Raw genomic sequence first — 22,190 nt, 5'->3', positions numbered from 1 at the left:
AACTTTGAGGGGACAGAGCGGCCATTTGAAGGGTTTTGATGGAGTAAATAAGGAGAAACTCTTTCCAGTGGCAGGGGTCTCGGGAACCAGAGGACACAGATTTAAATAATTGTCAAAAGCATCAGAGGTGACATGAGGAAGGATTATTTTTATTATGCAGCGAGTTGTAATGATCTGCAATTCACTGCCTGAAAGGGAGGTGGAAGCAGATTCAATAGTAACTTTCAAAAGGGAATTAGATAATTACTAGAAAAGGAAAAATATGTTGGCCACGGGGAAAGATCAGGGCAATGGGACTATCTGGTTAGCTTTTCAAAAGAGCCGACACCGGCACGATGGGCCGAATGGCTTCCTTTTGTGATGGACCATTCTGTGATTTGTGAGGCGGTTTCACGTTGGCCATTGTGGGACAGGTGCATGGCGGCCATTTTGCGTTGCATGTCGGGAGGCCAGATTGTGGGGTCCCAGCTGAGCTCTTTTGCTCACAGTCTCTCACCGTTTTGTGTGAACTGAACTTCCAGCCGACCGGGTAAGACCCCTCCCCCCGACACACCCACACCCACACACACAGTTCACTGGACCAAACAGTCTGGTCTGCGATGCCGCTTGGAGGAAGAGGGATGTAATTTCAAGGATCCTTTATTCAATATTTTAAAACACTAACACCATTTAAAAAGAAATAACGAGACCAGGCCTGAGCTGAAGTAAGCGGTGGAGTTTTATTAACACAACACACAGACAACAACTTACATTTATATTGCACCTTTATAGTCGGGGCGCTTCACAGGAGCGAATCCTGTTACACCGAGCCACACAGGAGGAATTAGGACAAGTGACCAAAAGCTTGGGCAAAGAGGCAGGTTTTAAGGAGCGTCTTAAAGGAGGAGAGAGAGGCGGAGAGGTTTAAGAAGGGTATTCCAGAGCTAAGGGTCCAGGCAGAAAAAGACACGGCCACCAATGATGGAGCAATGGCAGTGGGGGTTGTGTGAGAGGAAAGAATTGGAGGAGGGAAGAGATTTTGGAGGGTTGTACGGATACTTGTCACAGAGTCTGATTCCTCACTGGGAGGGACACACACTGCACAGAGGGACATTTGTTATCCTGATTACTTCTTGTCAAAACAGTGACCCAGTGTTCCACCGCAGCCCAGACTGAGCCCTACCCTGGGCCCTTCCTGTCTGCACATTGACCCAGTGTCCCACTGCAGCCCAGACTCAGCCCCACTCTGGGCCCTTCCTGTCTGTACATTGACCCAGTGTCCCACTGCAGCCCAGACTGAGCCCCACCCTGGGCCCTTCCTGTCTGTACATTGAACCAGTGTCCCACTGCAGCCCAGACTGAGACCCACCCTGGGTCCTTCCTGTCTGTACATTGACCCAGTGTCCCACTGCAGCCCAGACTGAGCCCCACCCTGGGCCCTTCCTGTCTGTACATTGACCCAGTGTCCCACTGCAGCCCAGACTGAGCCCCACCCTGGGCCCTTCCTGTCTGTACATTGACCCAGTGTCCCACTGCAGCCCAGATTGAGCCCCACCATGGGCCCTTCCTGTCTGTACATTGACCCAGTGTCCAACTGCAGCCCAGACTGAGCCCCACCCTGGGCGCTTCCTGTCTGTGCATTGACCCAGTGTCTCACTGCAGCCCAGGCTGAGACCCACCTTGGGCCCTTCCTGTCTGTACATTGTCCCAATGTCACACTGCAGCCCAGACTGAGCCCCACCCTGGGCCCTTCCTGTCCGTGTATTGACCCAGTGTCCCACTGCAGCCCAGACTGAGCCCAACCCTGGGCCATTCCTGTCTGTACATTGATCCAGTGTCCCACTGCAGCCCAGACTGAGCCCCACCCTGGGCCCTTCCTGTCTGGACATTGACCCAGTTTCCCACTGCATCCCAGAATGAGACCCACCCTGGGCCCTTCCTGTCTGTACCTTGACCCAGTGTCCCACTGCAGCCCAGACTGAGCCCCACCCTGGTCCTTTCCTGTCGGGTACATTGACCAAGTGTCCCACTGCAGCCCAGACTGAGCCCCACCCTTGGCCCTTCCTGTCTGTACATTGACCCAGTGTCCCACTGCAGCCCAGACTGAGCCCCACCCTTGGCCCTTCCTGTCTGTACATTCACACAGTGGCCCACTGCAGCCCAGACTGAGCCCCACCCTGGGCCCTTCCTGTCGGGTACATTGACCAAGTGTCTCAATTCAGCCAAAACTGAAGCCCACACTGGGCCCTTCCTGTCCGTACATTGACCCAGTGTCTCACTGCAGCCCTGACTGAGCCCCACCCTGGGCCCTTCCTGTATGTACATTCACCCATTCTCCCACTGCAGCCCAGACTGAGCCACACCCTGGGCCATTCCTGTCTGCACATTGATCCAGTGTCCCACTGCAGCACAGACTGAGCCCCACCCTGGGCCCTTCCTGTCTGCACATTGACCCAGTTTCCCACTGCAGCCCAGACTGAGACCCACTCTGGGCCCTTCCTGTCTGTACCTTGACCCAGTGTCCCACTGCAGCCCAGACTGAGCCCCACCCTGGTCCTTTCCTGTCGGGTACATTGACCAAGTGACTCACTGCAGCCCAGACTGAACCCCACCCTGGGCCCTTCCTGTCTGTACATTGACTCAGTGTCCCACTGCAGCCCAGACTGAGGCCCACCCTTGGCCTTTCCTGTCTGTACATTGATCCAGTGTCCCACTGTAGCCCAGACTGAGCCCCAGCTTGGGCCCTTCCTGTCTGTACATTGACCCAGAGTCTCACTGCAGCCCAGACTGAGCCCCACCCTGGGCCCTTCCTGTCTGTACGTTGACCCAGTGTCCCACTGCAGCCCAGACTGAGCCCCACCCTGGGCCCTTCCTCTCTGTACATTGACCCAGTGTCCCACTGCAGCCCAGACTGAGCCCCACCCTGGGCCCTTCCTGTCTGTACATTGAACCAGTGTCCCACTGCATCCCAGACTGTGCCCCACGCTGGGCCCTTCCTGTCTGTACATTGACCCAGTGTCCCACTGCAGCCCAGACTGAGCCCCACCCTGGCCCCTTCCTGTCTGTACATTGACCCAGTGTCCCACTGCAGCCCAGACTGAGCCCCACCCTGGGCCCTTCCTGTCTGTACATTGACCCAGTGTCTCACTGCAGCCCAGGCTGAGACCCACCTTGGGCCCTTCCTGTCTGCACATTGTCCCAATGTCACACTGCAGCCCAGACTGAGCCCCACCCTGGGCCCTTCCTGTCTGTGTATTGACCCAGTGTCCCACTGCAGCCCAGACTGAGCCCCACCCTTGGCCCTTCCTGTCTGTACATTCAACCAGTGTCCCACTGCAGCCCAGACTGTGCCCCACACTGGGCCCTTCCTGTCCGTACATTGACCCAGTGTCTCACTGCAGCCCTGACTGAGCCCCACCCTGGGCCCTTCCTGTATGTACATTCACCCATTCTCCCACTGCAGCCCAGACTGAGACCCACCCTGGGCCATTCCTGTCTGCACATTTACCCAGTGTCTCACTGCAGCCCAGACTGAGCCCCACCCTGGGCCCTTCCTCTCCGTACATTGACCCAGTGTCCCACTGCAGCCCAGACTGAGCCCCACTCTGTGCCCTTCCTGTCTGTACATTGAACCAGTGTCCCACTGCAGCGCAGCCTGAGCCACACACTTGGCCCTTCCTGTCTGTACAGTGACCCAGTGTCCCACTGCAGCCCAGACTGAGCCCCACCCTGGGCCCTTCCTGTCTGCACATTGACCCAGTGTCCCACTGCAGCCCAGATTGAGCCCCACCCTGGGCCCTTCCTGTCTGTATATTGACCCAGTGTCCAACTGCAGCCCAGACTGAGCCCCACCCTGGGCCCTTCCTGTCTGTACATTGTCCCAATGTCACACTGCAGCCCAGACTGAGCCCCACCCTGGGCCCTTCCTGTCTGTGTATTGTCCCAGTGTCCCACTGCAGCCCAGACTGAGCCCCACCCTGGGCCATTCCTGTCTGTGCATTGATCCAGTGTCCCACTGCAGCCCAGACTGAGCCCCACCCTGGGCCCTTCCTGTCTGTACATTGACCCAGTGTCCCACTGCAGGCCAGACTGAGACCCACCCTTGGCCCTTCCTGTCTGTACCTTGACCCAGTGTCCCACTGCAGCCCAGACTGAGCCGCACCCTGGTCCTTTCCTGTCGGGTACATTGACCAAGTGTCCCACTGCAGCCCAGACTGAGCCCCACCCTTGGCCCTTCCTGTCTGTACATTGACCCAGTGTCCCACTGCAGCCCAGACTGAGCCCCACCCTTGGTCCTTCCTGTCTGTACATTCACACAGTGGCCCACTGCAGCCCAGACTGAGCCCCACCCTGGGCCCTTCCTGTCGGGTACATTGACCAAGTGTCTCAATTCAGCCAAAACTGAAGCCCACACTGGGCCCTTCCTGTCCGTACATTGACCCAGTGTCTCACTGCAGCCCTGACTGAGCCCCACCCTGGGCCCTTCCTGTATGTACATTCACCCATTCTCCCACTGCAGCCCAGACTGAGCCACACCCTGGGCCATTCCTGTCTGTACATTGATCCAGTGTCCCACTGCAGCACAGACTGAGCCCCACCCCGGGCCCTTCTTGTCTACACATTGACCCAGTTTCCCACTGCAGCCCAGACTGAGACCCACTCTGGGCCCATCCTGTCTGTACCTTGACCCAGTGTCCCACTGCAGCCCAGACTGAGCCCCACCCTGGTCCTTTCCTGTCGGGTACATTGACCAAGTGACTCACTGCAGCCCAGACTGAACCCCACCCTGGGCCGTTCCTGTCTGTACATTGACTCAGTGTCCCACTGCAGCCCAGACTGAGCCCCACCCTTGGCCTTTCCTGTCTGTACATTGATCCAGTGTCCAACTGTAGCCCAGACTGAGCCCCAGCTTGGGCCCTTCCTGTCTGTACATTGACCCAGAGTCTCACTGCAGCCCAGACTGAGCCCCACCCTGGGCCCTTCCTGTCTGTACGTTGACCCAGTGTCCCACTGCAGCCCAGACTGAGCCCCACCCTGGGCCCTTCCTCTCTGTATATTGACCCAGTGTCCCACTGCAGCCCAGACTGAGCCCCACCCTGGGCCCTTCCTGTCTGTACATTGAACCAGTGTCCCACTGCATCCCAGACTGTGCCCCACGCTGGGCCCTTCCTGTCTGTACATTGACCCAGTGTCCCACTGCAGCCCAGACTGAGCCCCACCCTGGCCCCTTCCTGTCTGTACATTGACCCAGTGTCCCACTGCAGCCCAGACTGAGCCCCACCCTGGGCCCTTCCTGTCTGTACATTGGCCCAGTGCCTCACTGCAGCCCAGGCTGAGACCCACCTTGGGCCCTTCCTGTCTGCACATTGTCCCAATGTCACACTGCAGCTCAGACTGAGCCCCACCCTTGGCCCTTCCTGTCTGTACATTCAACCAGTGTTCCACTGCAGCCCAGACTGTGCCCCACACTGGGCCCTTCCTGTCCGTACATTGACCCAGTGTCTCACTGCAGCCCTGACTGAGCCCCACCCTGGGCCCTTCCTGTATGTACATTCACCCATTCTCCCACTGCAGCCCAGACTGAGCCCCACCCTGGGCCCTTCCTGTCTGCACATTGACCCAGTTTCCCACTGCAGCCCAGACTGAGACCCACCCTGGGCCCTTCCCGTCTGTACATTGACCCAGTGTCTCACTGCAGCCCAGACTGAGCCCCACACTGGGCCCTTCCTCTCCGTACATTGACCCAGTGTCCCACTGCAGCCCAGACTGAGCCCCACTCTGTGCCCTTCCTGTCTGTACATTGACCCAGTGTCTCACTGCAGCGCAGCCTGAGCCACACACTTGGCCCTTCCTGTCTGTCCAGTGACCCAGTGTCCCACTGCAGCCCAGACTGAGCCCCACCCTGGGCACTTCCTGTCTGCACATTGACCCAGTGTCCCACTGCAGCCCAGACTGAGCCCCACCTTGGCCCCTTCCTGTCTGTACATTGACCCAGTGTCCCACTGCAGCCCAGACTGAGCTCCACCCCGGGCCCTTCCTGTCTGTGCATTGACCCAGTGTCCCACTGCAGCCCAGACTGAGCCCCACCCTGGGCCCTTCCTGTCTGTGTATTGACCCAGTGTCCCACTGTAGCCCAGACTGAGCCCCACCCTTGGCCCTTCCTGTCTGTACATTCAACCAGTGTCCCACTGCAGCACAGACTGTGCCCCACACTGGGCCCTTCCTGTCCGTACATTGACCCAGTGTCTCACTGCAGCCCTGACTGAGCCCCACCCTGGGCCCTTTCTGTATGTACATTCACCCATTCTCCCATTGCAGCCCAGACTGAACCCCACCCTGGGCCCTTCCTGTCTGCACATTGACCCAGTTTCCCACTGCAGCCCAGACTGAGACCCACCCTTGGCCTTTCCTGTCTGTACATTGATCCAGTGTCCAACTGTAGCCCAGACTGAGCCCCAGCTTGGGCCCTTCCTGTCTATACATTGACCCAGAGTCTCACTGCAGCCCAGACTGAGCCCCACCCTGGGCCCTTCCTGTCTGTACGTTGACCCAGTGTCCCACTGCAGCCCAGACTGAGCCCCACCCTGGGCCCTTCCTCTCTGTACATTGACCCAGTGTCCCACTGCAGCCCAGACTGAGCCCCACCCTGGGCCCTTCCTGTCTGTACATTGAACCAGTGTCCCACTGCATCCCAGACTGTGCCCCACGCTGGGCCCTTCCTGTCTGTACATTGACCCAGTGTCCCACTGCAGCCCAGACTGAGCCCCACCCTGGCCCCTTCCTGTCTGTACATTGACCCAGTGTCCCACTGCAGCCCAGACTGAGCCCCACCCTGGGCCCTTCCTGTCTGTACATTGACCCAGTGCCTCACTGCAGCCCAGGCTGAGACCCACCTTGGGCCCTTCCTGTCTGCACATTGTCCCAATGTCACACTGCAGCCCAGACTGAGCCCCACCCTTGGCCCTTCCTGTCTGTACATTCAACCAGTGTCCCACTGCAGCCCAGACTGTGCCCCACACTGGGCCCTTCCTGTCCGTACATTGACCCAGTGTCTCACTGCAGCCCTGACTGAGCCCCACCGTGGGCCCTTCCTGTATGTACATTCACCCATTCTCCCACTTCAGCCCAGACTGAGCCCCACCCTGGGCCCTTCCTGTCTGCACATTGACCCAGTTTCCCACTGCAGCCCAGACTGAGACCCACCCTGGGCCCTTCCCGTCTGTACATTGACCCAGTGTCTCACTGCAGCCCAGACTGAGCCCCACCCTGGGCCCTTCCTGTCTGCACATTGACCCAGTTTCCCACTGCAGCCCAGACTGAGACCCACCCTGGGCCCTTCCTGTCTGTACATTGACCCAGTGTCTCACTGCAGCCCAGACTGAGCCCCACCCTGGGCCCTTCCTCTCCGTACATTGACCCAGTGTCCCACTGCAACCCAGACTGAGCCCCACTCTGTGCCATTCCTGTCTGTACATTGACCCAGTGTCCCACTGCAGCGCAGCCTGAGCCACACACTTGGCCCTTCCTGTCTGTACAGTGACCCAGTGTCCCACTGCAGCCCAGACTGAGCCCCACCCTGGGCCCTTCCTGTCTGCACATTGACCCAGTGTCCCACTGCAGCCCAGACTGAGCCCCACCTTAGCCCCTTCCTGTCTGTACATTGACCCAGTGTCCCACTGCAGCCCAGACTGAGCCCCACCCTGGGCCCTTCCTCTCCGTACATTGACCCCGTGTCCCACTGCAGCCCAGACTGAGCCCCACTCTGTGCCATTCCTGTCTGTACATTGACCCAGTGTCCCACTGCAGCCCAGACTGAGCCCCACCCTGGGCCCATCCAGTCTGTACATTGACCCAGTGTCCCACTGCAGCCCAGACTGAGCCCCACCCTGGTCCCTTCCTGTCTGTACATTGACCCAGTGCCCCACTGCAGCCCAGACTGAACCCCACCCTGGGCCCTTCCTGTCTGTGCATTGACCCAGTGCCCCACTGCAGCCCAGACTGAGCCCCACCCTGGGCCCTTCCTGTCTGTACATTGACCCAGTATCCCACTGCAGCCCAGATTGAGCCCCACCCTGGGCCCTTCCTGTCTGTACATTGACCCAGTGTCCAACTGCAGCCCAGACTGAGCCCCACCCTGGGCCCTTCCTGTCTGTGCATTGACGCAGTGTCTCACTGCAGCCCAGGCTGAGACCCACCTTGGGCCCTTCCTGTATGTACATTGTCCCAATGTCACACTGCAGCCCAGACTGAGCCCCACCCTGGGCCCTTCCTGTCTGTGTATTGACCCAGTGTCCCACTGCAGCCCAGACTGAGCCCCACCCTGGGCCATTCCTGTCTGTACATTGATCCAGTGTCCCACTGCAGCCCAGACTGAGCCCCACCCTGGGCCCTTCCTGTCTGTACATTGACCCAGTTTCCCACTGCAGCCCAGACTGAGCCCCACCCTGGGCCCTTCCTGTCTGTACCTTGACCCAGTGTCCCACTGCAGCCCAGACTGAGCCCCACCCTGGTCCTTTCCTGTCGGGTACATTGACCAAGTGTCCCACTGCAGCCCAGACTGAGCCCCACCCTTGGCCCTTCCTGTCTGTACATTGACCCAGTGTCCCACTGCAGCCCAGACTGAGCCCCACCCTTGGCCCTTCCTGTCTGTACATTCACACAGTGGCCCACTGCAGCCCAGACTGAGCCCCACCCTGGGCCCTTCCTGTCGGGTACATTGACCAAGTGTCTCAATTCAGCCAAAACTGAAGCCCACACTGGGCCCTTCCTGTCCGTACATTGACCCAGTGTCTCACTGCAGCCCTGACTGAGCCCCACCCTGGGCACTTCCTGTCTGCACATTGACCCAGTTTCCCACTGCAGCCCAGACTGAGACCCACTCTGGGCCCTTCCTGTCTGTACCTTGACCCAGTGTCCCACTGCAGCCCAGACTGAGCCCCACCCTGGTCCTTTCCTGTCGGGTACATTGACCAAGTGACTCACTGCAGCCCAGACTGAACCCCACCCTGGGCCGTTCCTGTCTGTACATTGACTCAGTGTCCCACTGCAGCCCAGACTGAGCCCCACCCTTGGCCTTTCCTGTCTGTACATTGATCCAGTGTCCAACTGTGGCCCAGACTGAGCCCCAGCTTGGGCCCTTCCTGTCTGTACATTGACCCAGAGACTCACTGCAGCCCAGACTGAGCCCCACCCTGGGCCCTTCCTCTCTGTACATTGACCCAGTGTTCCACTGCAGCCCAGACTGAGCCCCACCCTGGGCCCTTCCTGTCTGTACATTGAACCAGTGTCCCACTGCATCCCAGACTGTGCCCCACGCTGGGCCCTTCCTGTCTGTACATTGAACCATTGTCCCACTGCATCCCAGACTGAGCCCCACCCTGGCCCCTTCCTATCTGTACATTGACCCAGTGTCCCACTGCAGCCCAGACTGAGCCCCACCCTGGGCCCTTCTGTCTGTACATTGACCCAGTGTCTCACTGCAGCCCAGGCTGAGACCCACCTTGGGCCCTTCCTGTCTGCACATTGTCCCAATGTCACACTGCTGCCCAGACTGAGCCCCACCCTGGGCCCTTGCTGTCTGTGTATTGTCCCAGTGTCCCACTGCAGCCCAGACTGTGCCCCACACTGGGCCCTTCCTGTCCGTACATTGACCCAGTGTCTCACTGCAGCCCTGACTGAGCCCCACCCTGGGCCCTTCCTGTATGTACATTCACCCATTCTCCCACTGCAGCCCAGACTGAGCCCTACCCTGGGCCCTTCCTGTCTGCACATTGACCCAGTTTCCCACTGCAGCCCAGACTGAGACCCACCCTGGGCCCTTCCCGTCTGTACATTGACCCAGTGTCTCACTGCAGCCCAGACTGAGCCGCACCCTGGGCCCTTCCTCTCCGTACATTGACCCAGTGTCCCACTGCAGCCCAGACTGAGCCCCACTCTGTGCCCTTCCTGTCTGCACATTGACCCAGTGTCCCACTGCAGCGCAGCCTGAGCCACACACTTGGCCCTTCCTTTCTGTACAGTGACCCAGTGTCCCACTGCAGCCCAGACTGAGCCCCACCCTGGGCCCTTCCTGTCTGCACATTGACCCAGTGTCCCACTGCAGCCCAGACTGAGCCCCACCTTGGCCCCTTCCTGTCTGTACATTGACCCAGTGTCCCACTGCAGCCCAGACTGAGCTCCACCCCGGGCCCTTCCTGTCTGTGCATTGACCCAGTGTCCCACTGCAGCCCAGACTGAGCCACACCCTGGGCCCTTCCTGTCTGTACATTGACCCAGTGTCCCACTGCATCCCAGACTGAGCCCCAGCTTGGGCCCTTCCTGTCTGTACATTGACCAAGTGACTCACTGCAGCCCAGACTGAACCCCACCCTGGGCCGTTCCTGTCTGTACAGTGACTCAGTGTCCCACTGCAGCCCAGACTGAGACCCACCCTTGGCCTTTCCTGTCTGTACATTGATCCAGTGTCCAACTGTAGCCCAGACTGAGCCCCAGCTTGGGCCCTTCCTGTCTGTACATTGACCCAGAGTCTCACTGCAGCCCAGACTGAGCCCCACCCTGGGCCCTTCCTGTCTGTACGTTGACCCAGTGTCCCACTGCAGCCCAGACTGAGCCCCACCCTGGGCCCTTCCTCTCTGTACATTGACCAAGTGTCCCACTGCAGCCCAGACTGAGCCACACTCTGTGCCCTTCCTGTCTGTACATTGACCCAGTGTCCCACTGCAGCGCAGCCTGAGCCACACACTTGGCCCTTCCTGTCTGTACAGTGACCCAGTGTCCCACTGCAGCCCAGACTGAGCCCCACCCTGGGCCCTTCCTGTCTGCACATTGACCCAGTGTCCCACTGCAGCCCAGACTGAGCCCCACCCTGGGCCCTTCCTGTCTGCACAGTGACCCAGTGTCCCACTGCAGCCCAGACTGAGCCCCACCTTGGCCCATTCCTGTCTGTACATTGACCCAGTTTCCCACTGCAGCCCAGACTGAGACCCACTCTGGGCCCTTCCTGTCTGTACCTTGACCCAGTGTCCCACTGCAGCCCAGACTGAGCCCCACCCTGGTCCTTTCCTGTCGGGTACATTGACCAAGTGACTCACTGCAGCCCAGACTGAACCCCACCCTGGGCCGTTCCTATCTGTACATTGACTCAGTGTCCCACTGCAGCCCAGACTGAGCCCCACCCTTGGCCTTTCCTGTCTGTACATTGATCCAGTGTCCAACTGTAGCCCAGACTGAGCCCCACCCTGGGCCCTTCCTGTCTGTACGTTGACCCAGTGTCCCACTGCAGCCCAGACTGAGCCCCACCCTGGGCCCTTCCTCTCTGTACATTGACCCAGTGTCCAACTGCAGCTAAGACTGAGCCCCACCCTGGGCCCTTCCTGTCTGTACATTGAACCAGTGTCCCACTGCACCCCAGACTGTGCCCCACGCTGGGCCCTTCCTGTCTGTACATTGACCCAGTGTCCCACTGCAGCCCAGACTGAGCCCCATCCTGGCCACTTCCTGTCTGTACATTGACCCAGTGTCCCACTGCAGCCCAGACTGAGCCCCACCCTGGGCCCTTCCTGTCTGTACATTGACCCAGTGTCTCACTGCAGCCCAGGCTGAGACCCACCTTGGGCCCTTCCTGTCTGCACATTGTCCCAATGTCCCACTGCAGCCCAGACTGAGCCCCACCCTTGGCCCTTCCTGTCTGTACATTCAACCAGTGTCCCACTGCAGCCCAGACTGTGCCCCACACTGGGCCCTTCCTGTCCGTACATTGACCCAGTGTCTCACTGCAGCCCTGACTGAGCCCCACCCTGGGCCCTTCCTGTATGTACATTCACCCATTCTCCCACTGCAGCCCAGACTGAGCCCCACCCTGGGCCCTTCCTGTCTGTACATTGACCCAGTGTCTCACTGCAGCCCAGACTGAGCCCCACCCTGGGCCCTTCCTCTCCGTACATTGACCCAGTGTCCCACTGCAGCCCAGACTGAGCCCCACTCTGTGCCCTTCCTGTCTGTACATTGACCCAGTGTCCCACTGCAGCGCAGCCTGAGCCACACACTTGGCCCTTCCTGTCTGTACAGTGACCCAGTGTCCCACTGCAGCCCAGACTGAGCCCCACCCTGGGCCCTTCCTGTCTTTACATTGACCCAGTGTCCCACTGCAGCCCAGACTGTGCCCCAGCTTGGGCCCTTCCTGTCTGTACATTGACCCAGAGTCTCACTGCAGCCCAGACTGAGCCCCACCCTGGGCCCTTCCTGTCTGTACGTTGACCCAGTGTCCCACTGCAGCCCAGACTGAGCCCCACCCTGGGCCCTTCCTCTCTGTACATTGACCCAGTGTCCCACTGCAGCCCAGACTGAGCCCCACCCTGGGCCCTTCCTGTCTGTACCTTGAACCAGTGTCCCACTGCATCCCATACTGTGCCCCACGCTGGGCCCTTCCTGTCTGTACATTGACCCAGTGTCCCACTGCAGCCCAGACTGAGCCCCACCCTGGGCCCTTCCTGTCTGTACCTTGACCCAGTGTCTCACTGCAGCCCAGGCTGAGACCCACCTTGGGCCCTTCCTGTCTGCACATTGTCCCAATGTCACACTGCAGCCCAGACTGAGCCCCACCCTGGGCCCTTCCTGTCTGTGTATTGACCCAGTGTCCCACTGCAGCCCAGACTGAGTCCCACCCTTGGCCCTTCCTGTCTGTACATTCAACCAGTGTCCCACTGCAGCCCAGACTGTGCCCCACACTGGGCCCTTCCTGTCCGTACATTGACCCAGTGTCTCACTGCAGCCCTGACTGAGCCCCACCCTGGGCCCTTCCTGTATGTACATTCACCCATTCTCCCACTGCAGCCCAGACTGAGCCCCACCCTGGGCCCTTCCTGTCTGCACATTGACCCAGTTTCCCACTGCAGCCCAGACTGACACCCACCCTGGGCCCTTCCTGTCTGTACATTGACCCACTGTCTCACTGCAGCCCAGACTGAGCCCCACCCTGGGCCCTTCCTCTCCGTACATTGACCCAGTGTCCCACTGCAGCCCAGACTGAGCCCCACTCTGTGCCCTTCCTGTCTGTACATTGACCCAGTGTCCCACTGCAGCGCAGCCTGAGCCACACACTTGGCCCTTCCTGTCTGTACAGTGACCCAGTGTCCCACTGCAGCCCAGACTGAGCCCAACCCTGGGCCCTTCCTGTCTGCACATTGACCCAGTGTCCCACTGCAGCCCAGACTGAGCCCCACCTTGGCCCCTTCCTGTCTGTACATTGACCCAGTGTCCCACTGCAGCCCAGACTGAGCTCCACCCCGGGCCCTTCCTGTCTGTGCATTGACCCAGTGTCCCACTGCAGCCCAGACTGAGCCCCACCCTGGCCCTTCCTGTCCGTACATTGACCCAGTGTCCCACTGCAGCCCAGACTGAGCCCCAGCTTGGGCCCTTCCTGTCTGTACGTTGACCCAGTGTCCCACTGCAGCCCAGACTGAGCCCCACCCTGGGCCCTTCCTCTCTGTACATTGACCCAGTGTCCCACTGCAACCCAGACTGAGCCCCACCCTGGGCCCTTCCTGTCTGTACATTGAACCAGTGTCCCACTGCATCCCAGACTGTGCCCAACGCTGGGCCCTTCCTGTCTGTACATTGACCCAGTGTCCCACTGCAGCCCAGACTGAGCCCCACCCTGGCCCCTTCCTGTCTGTACATTGACCCAGTGTCCCACTGCAGCCCAGACTGAGCCCCACCCTGGGCCCTTCCTGTCTGTACATTGACCCAGTGTCTCACTGCAGCCCAGGCTGAGACCCACCTTGGGCCCTTCCTGTCTGCACATTGTCCCAATGTCACACTGCAGCCCAGACTGAGCCCCACCCTGGGCCCTTCCTGTCTGTGTATTGACCCAGTGTCCCACTGCAGCCCAGACTGAGCCCCACCCTTGGCCCTTCCTGTCTGTACATTCAACCAGTGTCCCACTGCAGCCCAGACTGTGCCCCACACTGGGCCCTTCCTGTCTGCACATTGACCCAGTTTCCCACTGCAGCCCAGACTGAGACCCACCCTGGGCCCTTCCTGTCCGTACATTGACCCAGTGTCTCACTGCAGCCCAGACTGAGCCCCACCCTGGGCCCTTCCTCTCCGTACATTGACCCAGTGTCCCACTGCAGCCCAGACTGAGCCCCACTCTGTGCCCTTCCTGTCTGTACATTGACCCAGTGTCCCACTGCAGCGCAGCCTGAGCCACACACTTGGCCCTTCCTGTCTGTACAGTGACCCAGTGTCCCACTGCAGCCCAGACTGAGCCCCAGCCTGGGCCCTTCCTGTCTGCACATTGACCCAGTGTCCCACTGCAGCCCAGACTGAGCCCCACCTTGGCCCCTTCCTGTCTGTACATTGACCCAGTGTCCCACTGCAGCCCAGACTGAGCTCCACCCCGGGCCCTTCCTGTCTGTGCATTGACCCAGTGTCCCACTGCAGCCCAGACTGAGCCCCACCCTGGGCCCTTCCTGTCTGTACATTGACCCAGTGTCCCACTGCAGCCCAGACTGAGCCCCACCCTGGGCCCTTACTCTCTGTACATTGACCCAGTGTCCCACTGCAGCCCAGACTGAGCCCCACCCTGGGCCCTTCCTGTCTGTACATTGACCCAGTGTCCCACTGCAGCCCAGACTGAGCCCCACCCTGGGCCCTTACTCTCTGTACATTGACCCAGTGCCCCACTGCAGCCCAGACTGAGCCCCACCCTGGGCCCTTCCTGTCTGTGCATTGACCCAGTGCCCCACTGCAGCCCAGACTGAGCCCCAACCTGGTCCCTTCCTGTCTGTACATTGACCCAGTGTCCCACTGCAGCCCAGACGAAGCCCCACCCTGGGCCCTTCCTGTCTGTACATTGACCCAGTGCCCCATTGGGGACCATCCAGCCCCGGATATCCGGCGGAATCAGCGCTGGGGGACCGGGTGACTGAGTCTCGTGACCCTGTCGCTGAGCCTCTGACGTCACAATGGGAGACGACGCTCGCTCAGCTCGAGCTGGAAACCGTTAAAGGGCCGTTAGGATTTAAACCTGGAGCGCGGCCGGTTAAAGGGGAGGGACAGAGAATCGGCCAAAAATATTCATATAATGAGACGAGCAATGGTTATAAATTGAAATGATCATATAATGAGACCAGGAATGGTTATAAATTGAAATGTTCACACTCCCACACTCAGTCCGGGTCTCGTTCCCTGCAGTGACTTCAGCTGATTCTTTCCGTTTGAACTGAACTGATTCCCCCCCAGCCTGAAACAGATTAAAGATTAAACAGGAAATAAACAGATTGAACAACAGTGTAAATAACAGGGAGACTGGGGTTAATATTTCAATAATAATTACACAGATATTACCCATAAAAGGGACTGAATCCCATTGATATTTTATTTATTGTATTAAACATGAACACAAACACTCACCCGATCCGCTCCAGACTCCTGCGGGTCAGTATGAGGGAGCGGAGAGTGGGGACAGATCGGTCTGTGAAGGAGTTTGATCCCAGAGACAGATCCGTCAGTGACTGGTTTTCATGGAGAGCGGAGACGAGATCGGTACAAGAATCTGTGAAACCGACATCAGTCAGACTGGGGATCAGAGAGAGAGAAATAACAGGAATCAGGGGAAATATCCAGTATTTATTTGTATTATTGTTACTTATACTGAGATTAATGTACCGTGTTAGACATCCAGTTATTATAAACACAATCTCACACAGTCTGATACTTACTCCAGTTCCTGTATTTTACAGTCCGGGTTCCTCAGAGCCGCAGACAGTAGTTTCACTCCTGAATCTCCCAGTTTATTTTGACTCAGGTTCAGAACCGTCAGTGACCGGTTTGTACTGAGAGCGGAGACGAGATCCTCGGTACAAGAATCTGTGAGATCGTTAGCGCATAACCTGGAGATCAGAGAGAGAGAGAGACGAGCAGAGAAATGAAATGTATCCCAGGACGTTATGGGAGGTTAGGGAGGAAATTGCGGGTCCCCGAGCAGAGATATTTGAATCATCCACCGCTACAGGTGAGGTGCCTGAAGATTGGAGGGCAGCAAATGTTGTGCCTTTGTTTAAGGGCGGCAGGGAAAAGCCTGGGAACTACAGACCGGTGAGCCTGACATCTGTCGTGGGTAAGTTGTTCGAGGGTATTCTGAGAGACAGGATCTACAGGCATTTGGAGAGGCAGGGACTGATTAGGAACAGTCAGCATGGTTTTGTGAGAGGAAAACCATGTCTCACGAATTTGATTGAGTTTTTTGAAGGGGTAACCAAGAAGATAGATGAGGGCTGTGCAGTAGACGTGGTCTACATGGACTTCAGCAAAGCCTTTGACAAGGCACCGCATGCTAAATTGTTACATAAGGTTAAATCTCATGGGATCCAAGGTGAGGTAGCCAATTGGATACAAAATTGGCTTGACGACAGAAGACAGAGTGTGGCTGTAGAGGGTTGTTTATTCAAAGTGGAGGCCTGTGTCCAGCGGTGTGCCTCAGGGATCGGTGCTGGGTCCGCTGTTATTTGTTATTTATATTAATGATTTGGTTGAGAATTTAGGAGGCATAGTTAGTAAGTTTGCAGATGACACCAAGATTGGTGGCATTGTGGACAGTGAAGAAGGTTATCTTGGATTGCAACGGGATGTTGATAAATTGGGCCAGTGGGCCGATGAATGGCAGATGGAGTTTAATTTTGATAAATGTGAGGTGATGCATTTTGGTCGATCGAATCGGGCCAGTACCTACTCCGTTAATGGTAGGGCGTTGGGGAGAGTTATAGAACAAAGAGATCTCCGAATACAGGTTCATAGCTCCTTGAAAGTGGAGTCACAGGTGGATAGGGTGGTGAAGAAGGCATTCGGCATGCTTGGTTTCATTGGTCAGAACATTGAATACAGGAGTTGGGATGTCTTGTTGAAGTTGTACAGGACATTAGTAAGACCACACTTGGAATACTGTGTACAGTTCTGGTCACCCTATTATAGAAAGGATATTATTAAACTAGAAAGAGTGCAGAAAAGATTTCCTTGGATGCTACCGGGACTTGATGGTTTGACTAAAAGGGAGAGGTTAGATAGACTGGGACTTTTTTCCCTGGAGAGTGGGAGGTTAAGGTGTGATCTTATAGAAGTCTATAAAATAATGAGGGGCATAGATAAGGTAGATAGTCAAAATCTTTTCCCAAAGGTAGGGGAGTCTATAACGAGGGAGCATAGATTTAAGGTGAGAGGGGAGATATAAAAAGGGTGGTGAGTGTCTGGAACGAGCTGCCAGAAGCAGTAGTAGAGGCGGGTACAATTTTGTCTTTTAAAAAGCATTTGGACAGTTACATGGGTAAGATGGGTATAGAGGGATATGGGCCAAGTGCAGGCAATTGGGACTAGCTTAGTGGTATAAACTGGGCGACATGGACATGTTGGGCCGAAGGGCCTGTTTCCATGTTGTAACTTCTATGATTCTATGATAACAGGAATCAGAGTAAAATCTCAGTATTTAATGAATTATTGTTACTTATTCTGACATTAATGTATCGTGTTCAGCATCCAGTTATTATAAACACAATCTTACACAGTCTGATACTTACTCCAGTTTCTGTATTTTACAGTCCGGATTCCGCAGAGCCTCAGACAGTAGTTTCACTCCTGAATCTCCCAGTTTATTATAACTCAGGTTCAGAACCGTCAGTGACCGGTTTGTACTGAGAGCGGAGGAGAGATCATCGGTACAAGAATCTGTGAGATCGTTCGCGCATAACCTGGAGATCAGAGAGAGAGAGAGAGAGATGAGCAGAGATAACAGGAATCAGATTAAATTCTCAGTATTTACTGAATTATTGTTACTTATTCTGACATTAATGTATCGTGTTCAGCATCCAGTTATTATCAACACAATCTCACAGTCTGATACTTACTCCAGTTTCTGTATTTTACAGTCCGGGTTCCTCAGAGCCGCAGACAGTAGTTTCACTCCTGAATCTCCCAGTTTATTATTACTCAGGTCCAGACCCATCAGTGACCGCTTTGCACTGAGAGCGGAGGAGAGATCCTCGATACAAGAATCTGTGAGATCGTTATCCCTTAACCTGGAGATCAGAGATATGGAGCGAGAGAGAGACGAGCAGAGATAACAGGAATCAAAGTAAATTCCCAGTATTTATTTGCATTATTATTACAGATACCAGTCATAATGTTGAGTGTTAAACATTCAATTGTTGTAAACACAATCTCACACAGTCTGATACTTACTGCAGTTCCTGTATTTTACAGTCCGGGTTCCTCAGAGCCGCAGACAGTAGTTTCACTCCTGAATCTCCCAGATGATTTCTCCCCAGGTTCAGATCCGTCAGTGACCGGTTTGTACTGAGAGCGGAGACGAGATCCTCGATACAAGAAGCTGTGAGATCGTTATCACATAAACTGGAGATCAGAGTGAGGAGAGAGACGAGCAGAGATAACAGGAATCAGATTAAATTCCCAGTATTTATTTGTATTATTATTACTTATGCTGACATTAATGTACCGTGTTAGACATCCAGTTATTATAAACACAATCTCACACAGTCTGATACTTACTCCAGTTCCTGTATTTTGCAGTCCGGGTTCCTCAGAGCCGCAGACAGTAGTTTCACTCCTGAATCTCCCAGTTTATTTCTCACCAGTCTAAACACAAACAGACAGAGAGTGAGAAACAAACTGAATCCAATCCCCGATGTGATACAATTTCTCTCTGATATTACACAAAACACTGAAAAATCTTCAGGAAATTAATAACCAGATTTCCCTGTCACTGACAATGAATCTCACTCTGTCCAACACCCCATATATTCAGGGACTGTCAGTATATGTATTTATTAAATAAAGTGCTGTCTGTGTGAAGCCTTTTAATGACCCTCAGTCCGGTCTCATTCCCTGATGATCAGAATTATCCTCCTGGAGGTCAGTGACCGGTCCCGTCATGTTTGGGGAAACTTGTCTCATTTCTGCTGCTCCTCAAATCCCAGATTTTATGGGAATGGGGCGATTTTCCCTGAATTAAATGATAAAGCGGTGATTACGTGTACTTTATGCAGTATTATATTAATCTGTATAATATCTCGGGGTGAGTTATACTGTGAAACGGCGCTAACGGCTGCTGTAAAATCTGTCCCACAGGATTTCATGTGATAAGGAGAGGTTATTCTGTCCTGTTACAAGTTTTAAATGTTTCTTTAGTCCTAGTTTCTTGGGGAGGGGAGTCTCTCACATTGTTCCCCATTAAACCGGCTCTACATTTATTTCAGGTGTAACGGGCCCGACAGTTTTTGGGGAATTTTCTGAAGTTCCATCCCAGAGCAGGTCCTCACACAGGGAGCAGATTATGGGAAATTCCCAGATTCATTGCCCCTGGTTAACCCCAGGAGCCTCCCGGTGTGTGTGAGACCCCACCGCTGGCCGGTGTGTGTCTGTACACCCACAACCCGTTAGATTGGAACCTTTTACCGGCAGATTTTAGTTCCCTAATCCCACTGAATTGTCGGCCTGGATTAATGAGCGAGGGGCCTGACTCCACGACCTGCTGACTCAGAGGCATGAGTGCTGCCAGCTGGGTGAAGAGATGGTGGATGTATTGGAGAGTGTGAAGGGCTGTGTCATTGATGAGTTAAGATAACGTACCGCCGTCCTGCGGGGAAAGCTCAGCCCGCCCACTGACGGTTGACTGCCCGAAAGCTGTGTTTTGCTCTTTGTTACTGAATGTTTGGTGTTTCTGCTTCCCTCTCCAACACACGTTGACAGTCCGGTGACCGTCACTTGCCCCCACACCTCGGTAAGAGGGTGGGATGCTCCGACACACAGACTGCTGCAGTTAGTGTCGGTCGACGTGTCAGTAACAGTGAGAAGGAGCCTCTTCAATGGACATATCTCAGGAAGTGAGAAAAACATCAATCAATACGATGAATTGCAATTAAATTATCAGACTCTTTCAGTGACCTGTATTTACTGATCCGATAAAGACTGTAAAATCCCGACTTGTTCACAAGGATCCATTTTAGATTCTTCAGTCCTGAGGGAATTACGAACCGATGCTCTTATCATTTGTCATCTTTGTGTTCAAACTGCTTCTCTCTGGTTTAACTGAACTGTTTGTTTCCCTTCATTACGGAGCAACAATACAATCCGTGACTGTTCGACAATTGGCCGAACAATAAGAGACAAATAAACAGTTACCTCAACACCTGGCATTTGTGCAGTACGGGTCCCAGCCGCTGGAGTCCTTCACACTGAATGGAGCAGCTCCGGAGATTGAGGTGTTTTATTGTATCACACAGTCCAATGACATGAGACAGAACGGCACAGTCAATCGGGGTCAGTCGCAATTCATTAAATGTAAGTCTTTCCACAGATCCCACTGTGGCCCGAGCCAGTGTTGTATTCTGAGACTCAAACAGGTAGTGGAATGTGTTCAGGAGGTCTCGTTTCCCAGTTTCATTCCATAAGTTTCCAATCTCTCCAACAACCTTCTCCTTCACCCAGTCAATCACTCCACAGATTGTTTGATGAAGAAATGGACCCAGAAACTCCTCCAGGGGCCGAGCTGACCGTGAGGAGGAGAGACCAACAACAAAACGGAGAAATATCTCAAATCGTCCATCTTTCTTGCTGTGGGCTTCACTGAGGAGTTTCCGGATGTGCCCTGGATCTGGAGTCAGGAATTGTGCGAGTGCGGCTACAAACTCTTGGATGGTGAGGTGCGGGAATGTGTAAACCACACTATGGGCAGAATCATCTCTCTCCAAAAGTTCCATCATGAACCCAGACAGGAACTGGGAAGGTTGCAGATTGTACTTGATCAAATCTCCATTTCTAAACACAATCTTCTTCTCGGAGACTCCTGTGAAGGCCATCTCACCGACCTTCAGTAACACATCACGGGGGGATTCAATCTCTCGTCCGTGGTTTTTCAGAATGTTATAAATATAGTAGGAATATAGTTGGGTGATGGTCTTGGGAACTCGCTGCTGTTTCCTGTCTCTTTGTGTGAAGAAGGGACCCAGTGACAGACCGAGGATCCAGCAGTAGGAAGGGTTGTAACACATGGTGTACAGGATCTCGTTCTCCTCCACATGTTTGAAAACAGCTGCTGCCACCGCCTGATCTTCAAAAAACTTGTTGAAATAGTCCTTCCGTTCTTCACCAACAAATCCCAGGATTTCAGCCCAGACACTGATCTCAGCCTTTTCCAATAAATGTAATGCAGTGGGGCGGCTGGTCACGAGCACTGAACATCCTGGGAGCAGCTTGTGCTGTATTAAACTGTACACAATGTCGGACACTTCACACTGGTCTTCAGGATCTGTGCACATGTAATCAGCCTCTGTATTTATCCGATTGTTATCAAAATCGATACTGTCCTTGAATTCATCTAAACCATCGAATATAAACAGTAATCCCTTTGGGTTCTTCCAGAGCTCTCCCAGAATATTCCTCAAGTAAGGATAGAAAATTAGTATCAAGTTCCACAAGTTTATACGACAGTTCAGAGCATTTAACTCACGGAATTTAAAACTGAAAACAAATTGAAAGTGTGGGTATATTTTCCCAGTGGCCCAGTCATAAACAATCTTTTGTACCATTGTTGTTTTTCCAATCCCCGCGACTCCGCTCACTGCTGCTGAACTCCCAGATTTGGATTTTCTCTGGGAAAAACTGCTCTGGAACAATTGATCAGTTCGGATTTTTTCCAGTTCTCTGCGGAGATGTTTCTTTCTCCACTCTTCATGGTCTCGTCCTCTTGCCAGCAGTTCATGTTCTACTAGTGTCCGATCTCGAACAGTAGAAATGACCGTTAGCTCAGTGTATAGATTGACCAGCTGGAAAATCTTAACCTTCTCCTTTATTAGGATCGTGTTCACTCTCAGTGTTTCAGTTTGGACCCGGAGTGTTTCCTTGTGTTTCTGTTGAACATCTTCAATTAGAACAGACAGAAAGTGGTTCTCAATGTTAGTTGCATTGACATAAAAACAAATTCTCAATCTCACTTTACTATTCAGTAAAATGTTGCGAGATTGAATTCACAGCTTCAATAGAGGTGCGAGCAGGAAATTAAACTCAGTTCCTGAAAAGCTCGTTTGAAAGTGAATCACGGCGGAGAAAAGTTTCAAATCCTCACTTGATTCTAATATTTACTGAACATGGAGATTTCGATGAAGGTGATATTTTCCCTCTGATGATTAATACTATCAGTCCTG

At 54.7% G+C, this 22,190-nt stretch overlaps 1 protein-coding gene across 1 annotated transcript; it reads right to left on the bottom strand.

The window, feature by feature from the left end:
• Positions 1-700: 700 nt before the first annotated feature.
• On the bottom strand, positions 701-21,904 carry LOC137313328 (NACHT, LRR and PYD domains-containing protein 3-like). Its single transcript, XM_067979442.1, has 8 exons — positions 20,170-21,904; positions 18,538-18,624; positions 18,211-18,381; positions 17,877-18,047; positions 17,550-17,720; positions 15,702-15,872; positions 15,394-15,558; positions 701-15,223 (listed from the first exon to the last, which is right to left on the bottom strand). The coding sequence occupies exons 1-8, from the start codon at positions 21,573-21,575 to the stop codon at positions 15,136-15,138; spliced, it is 2,430 nt and encodes an 809-aa protein (XP_067835543.1). The 5' UTR covers positions 21,576-21,904; the 3' UTR covers positions 701-15,135.
• Positions 21,905-22,190: the final 286 nt, after the last annotated feature.

This window comes from Heptranchias perlo, unplaced genomic scaffold, assembly GCF_035084215.1.
Source record: "Heptranchias perlo isolate sHepPer1 unplaced genomic scaffold, sHepPer1.hap1 HAP1_SCAFFOLD_47, whole genome shotgun sequence".
NCBI classification, from domain to species: domain Eukaryota; kingdom Metazoa; phylum Chordata; class Chondrichthyes; order Hexanchiformes; family Hexanchidae; genus Heptranchias; species Heptranchias perlo.
Note: the sequence above shows the minus strand (reverse complement) of the source record. Positions and strands in the feature narration are given on the sequence as shown.

What these genes read in the sequence shown, in the direction of transcription:
- LOC137313328 (XM_067979442.1), bottom strand. Translation starts at nt 21,575, where the DNA reads ATGGTACAAAAGATTGTTTATGACTGGGCCACTGGGAAAATATACCCA. An exon ending in TGTAAAATACAGGAACTGCA is followed by an intron (nt 18,048 to 18,210) that starts GTAAGTATCAGA and finishes TCTGATCTCCAG; the next exon opens with GTTAAGGGATAACGATCTCA. An exon ending in TGTAAAATACAGAAACTGGA is followed by an intron (nt 15,873 to 17,549) that starts GTAAGTATCAGA and finishes TCTGATCTCCAG; the next exon opens with GTTATGCGCTAACGATCTCA.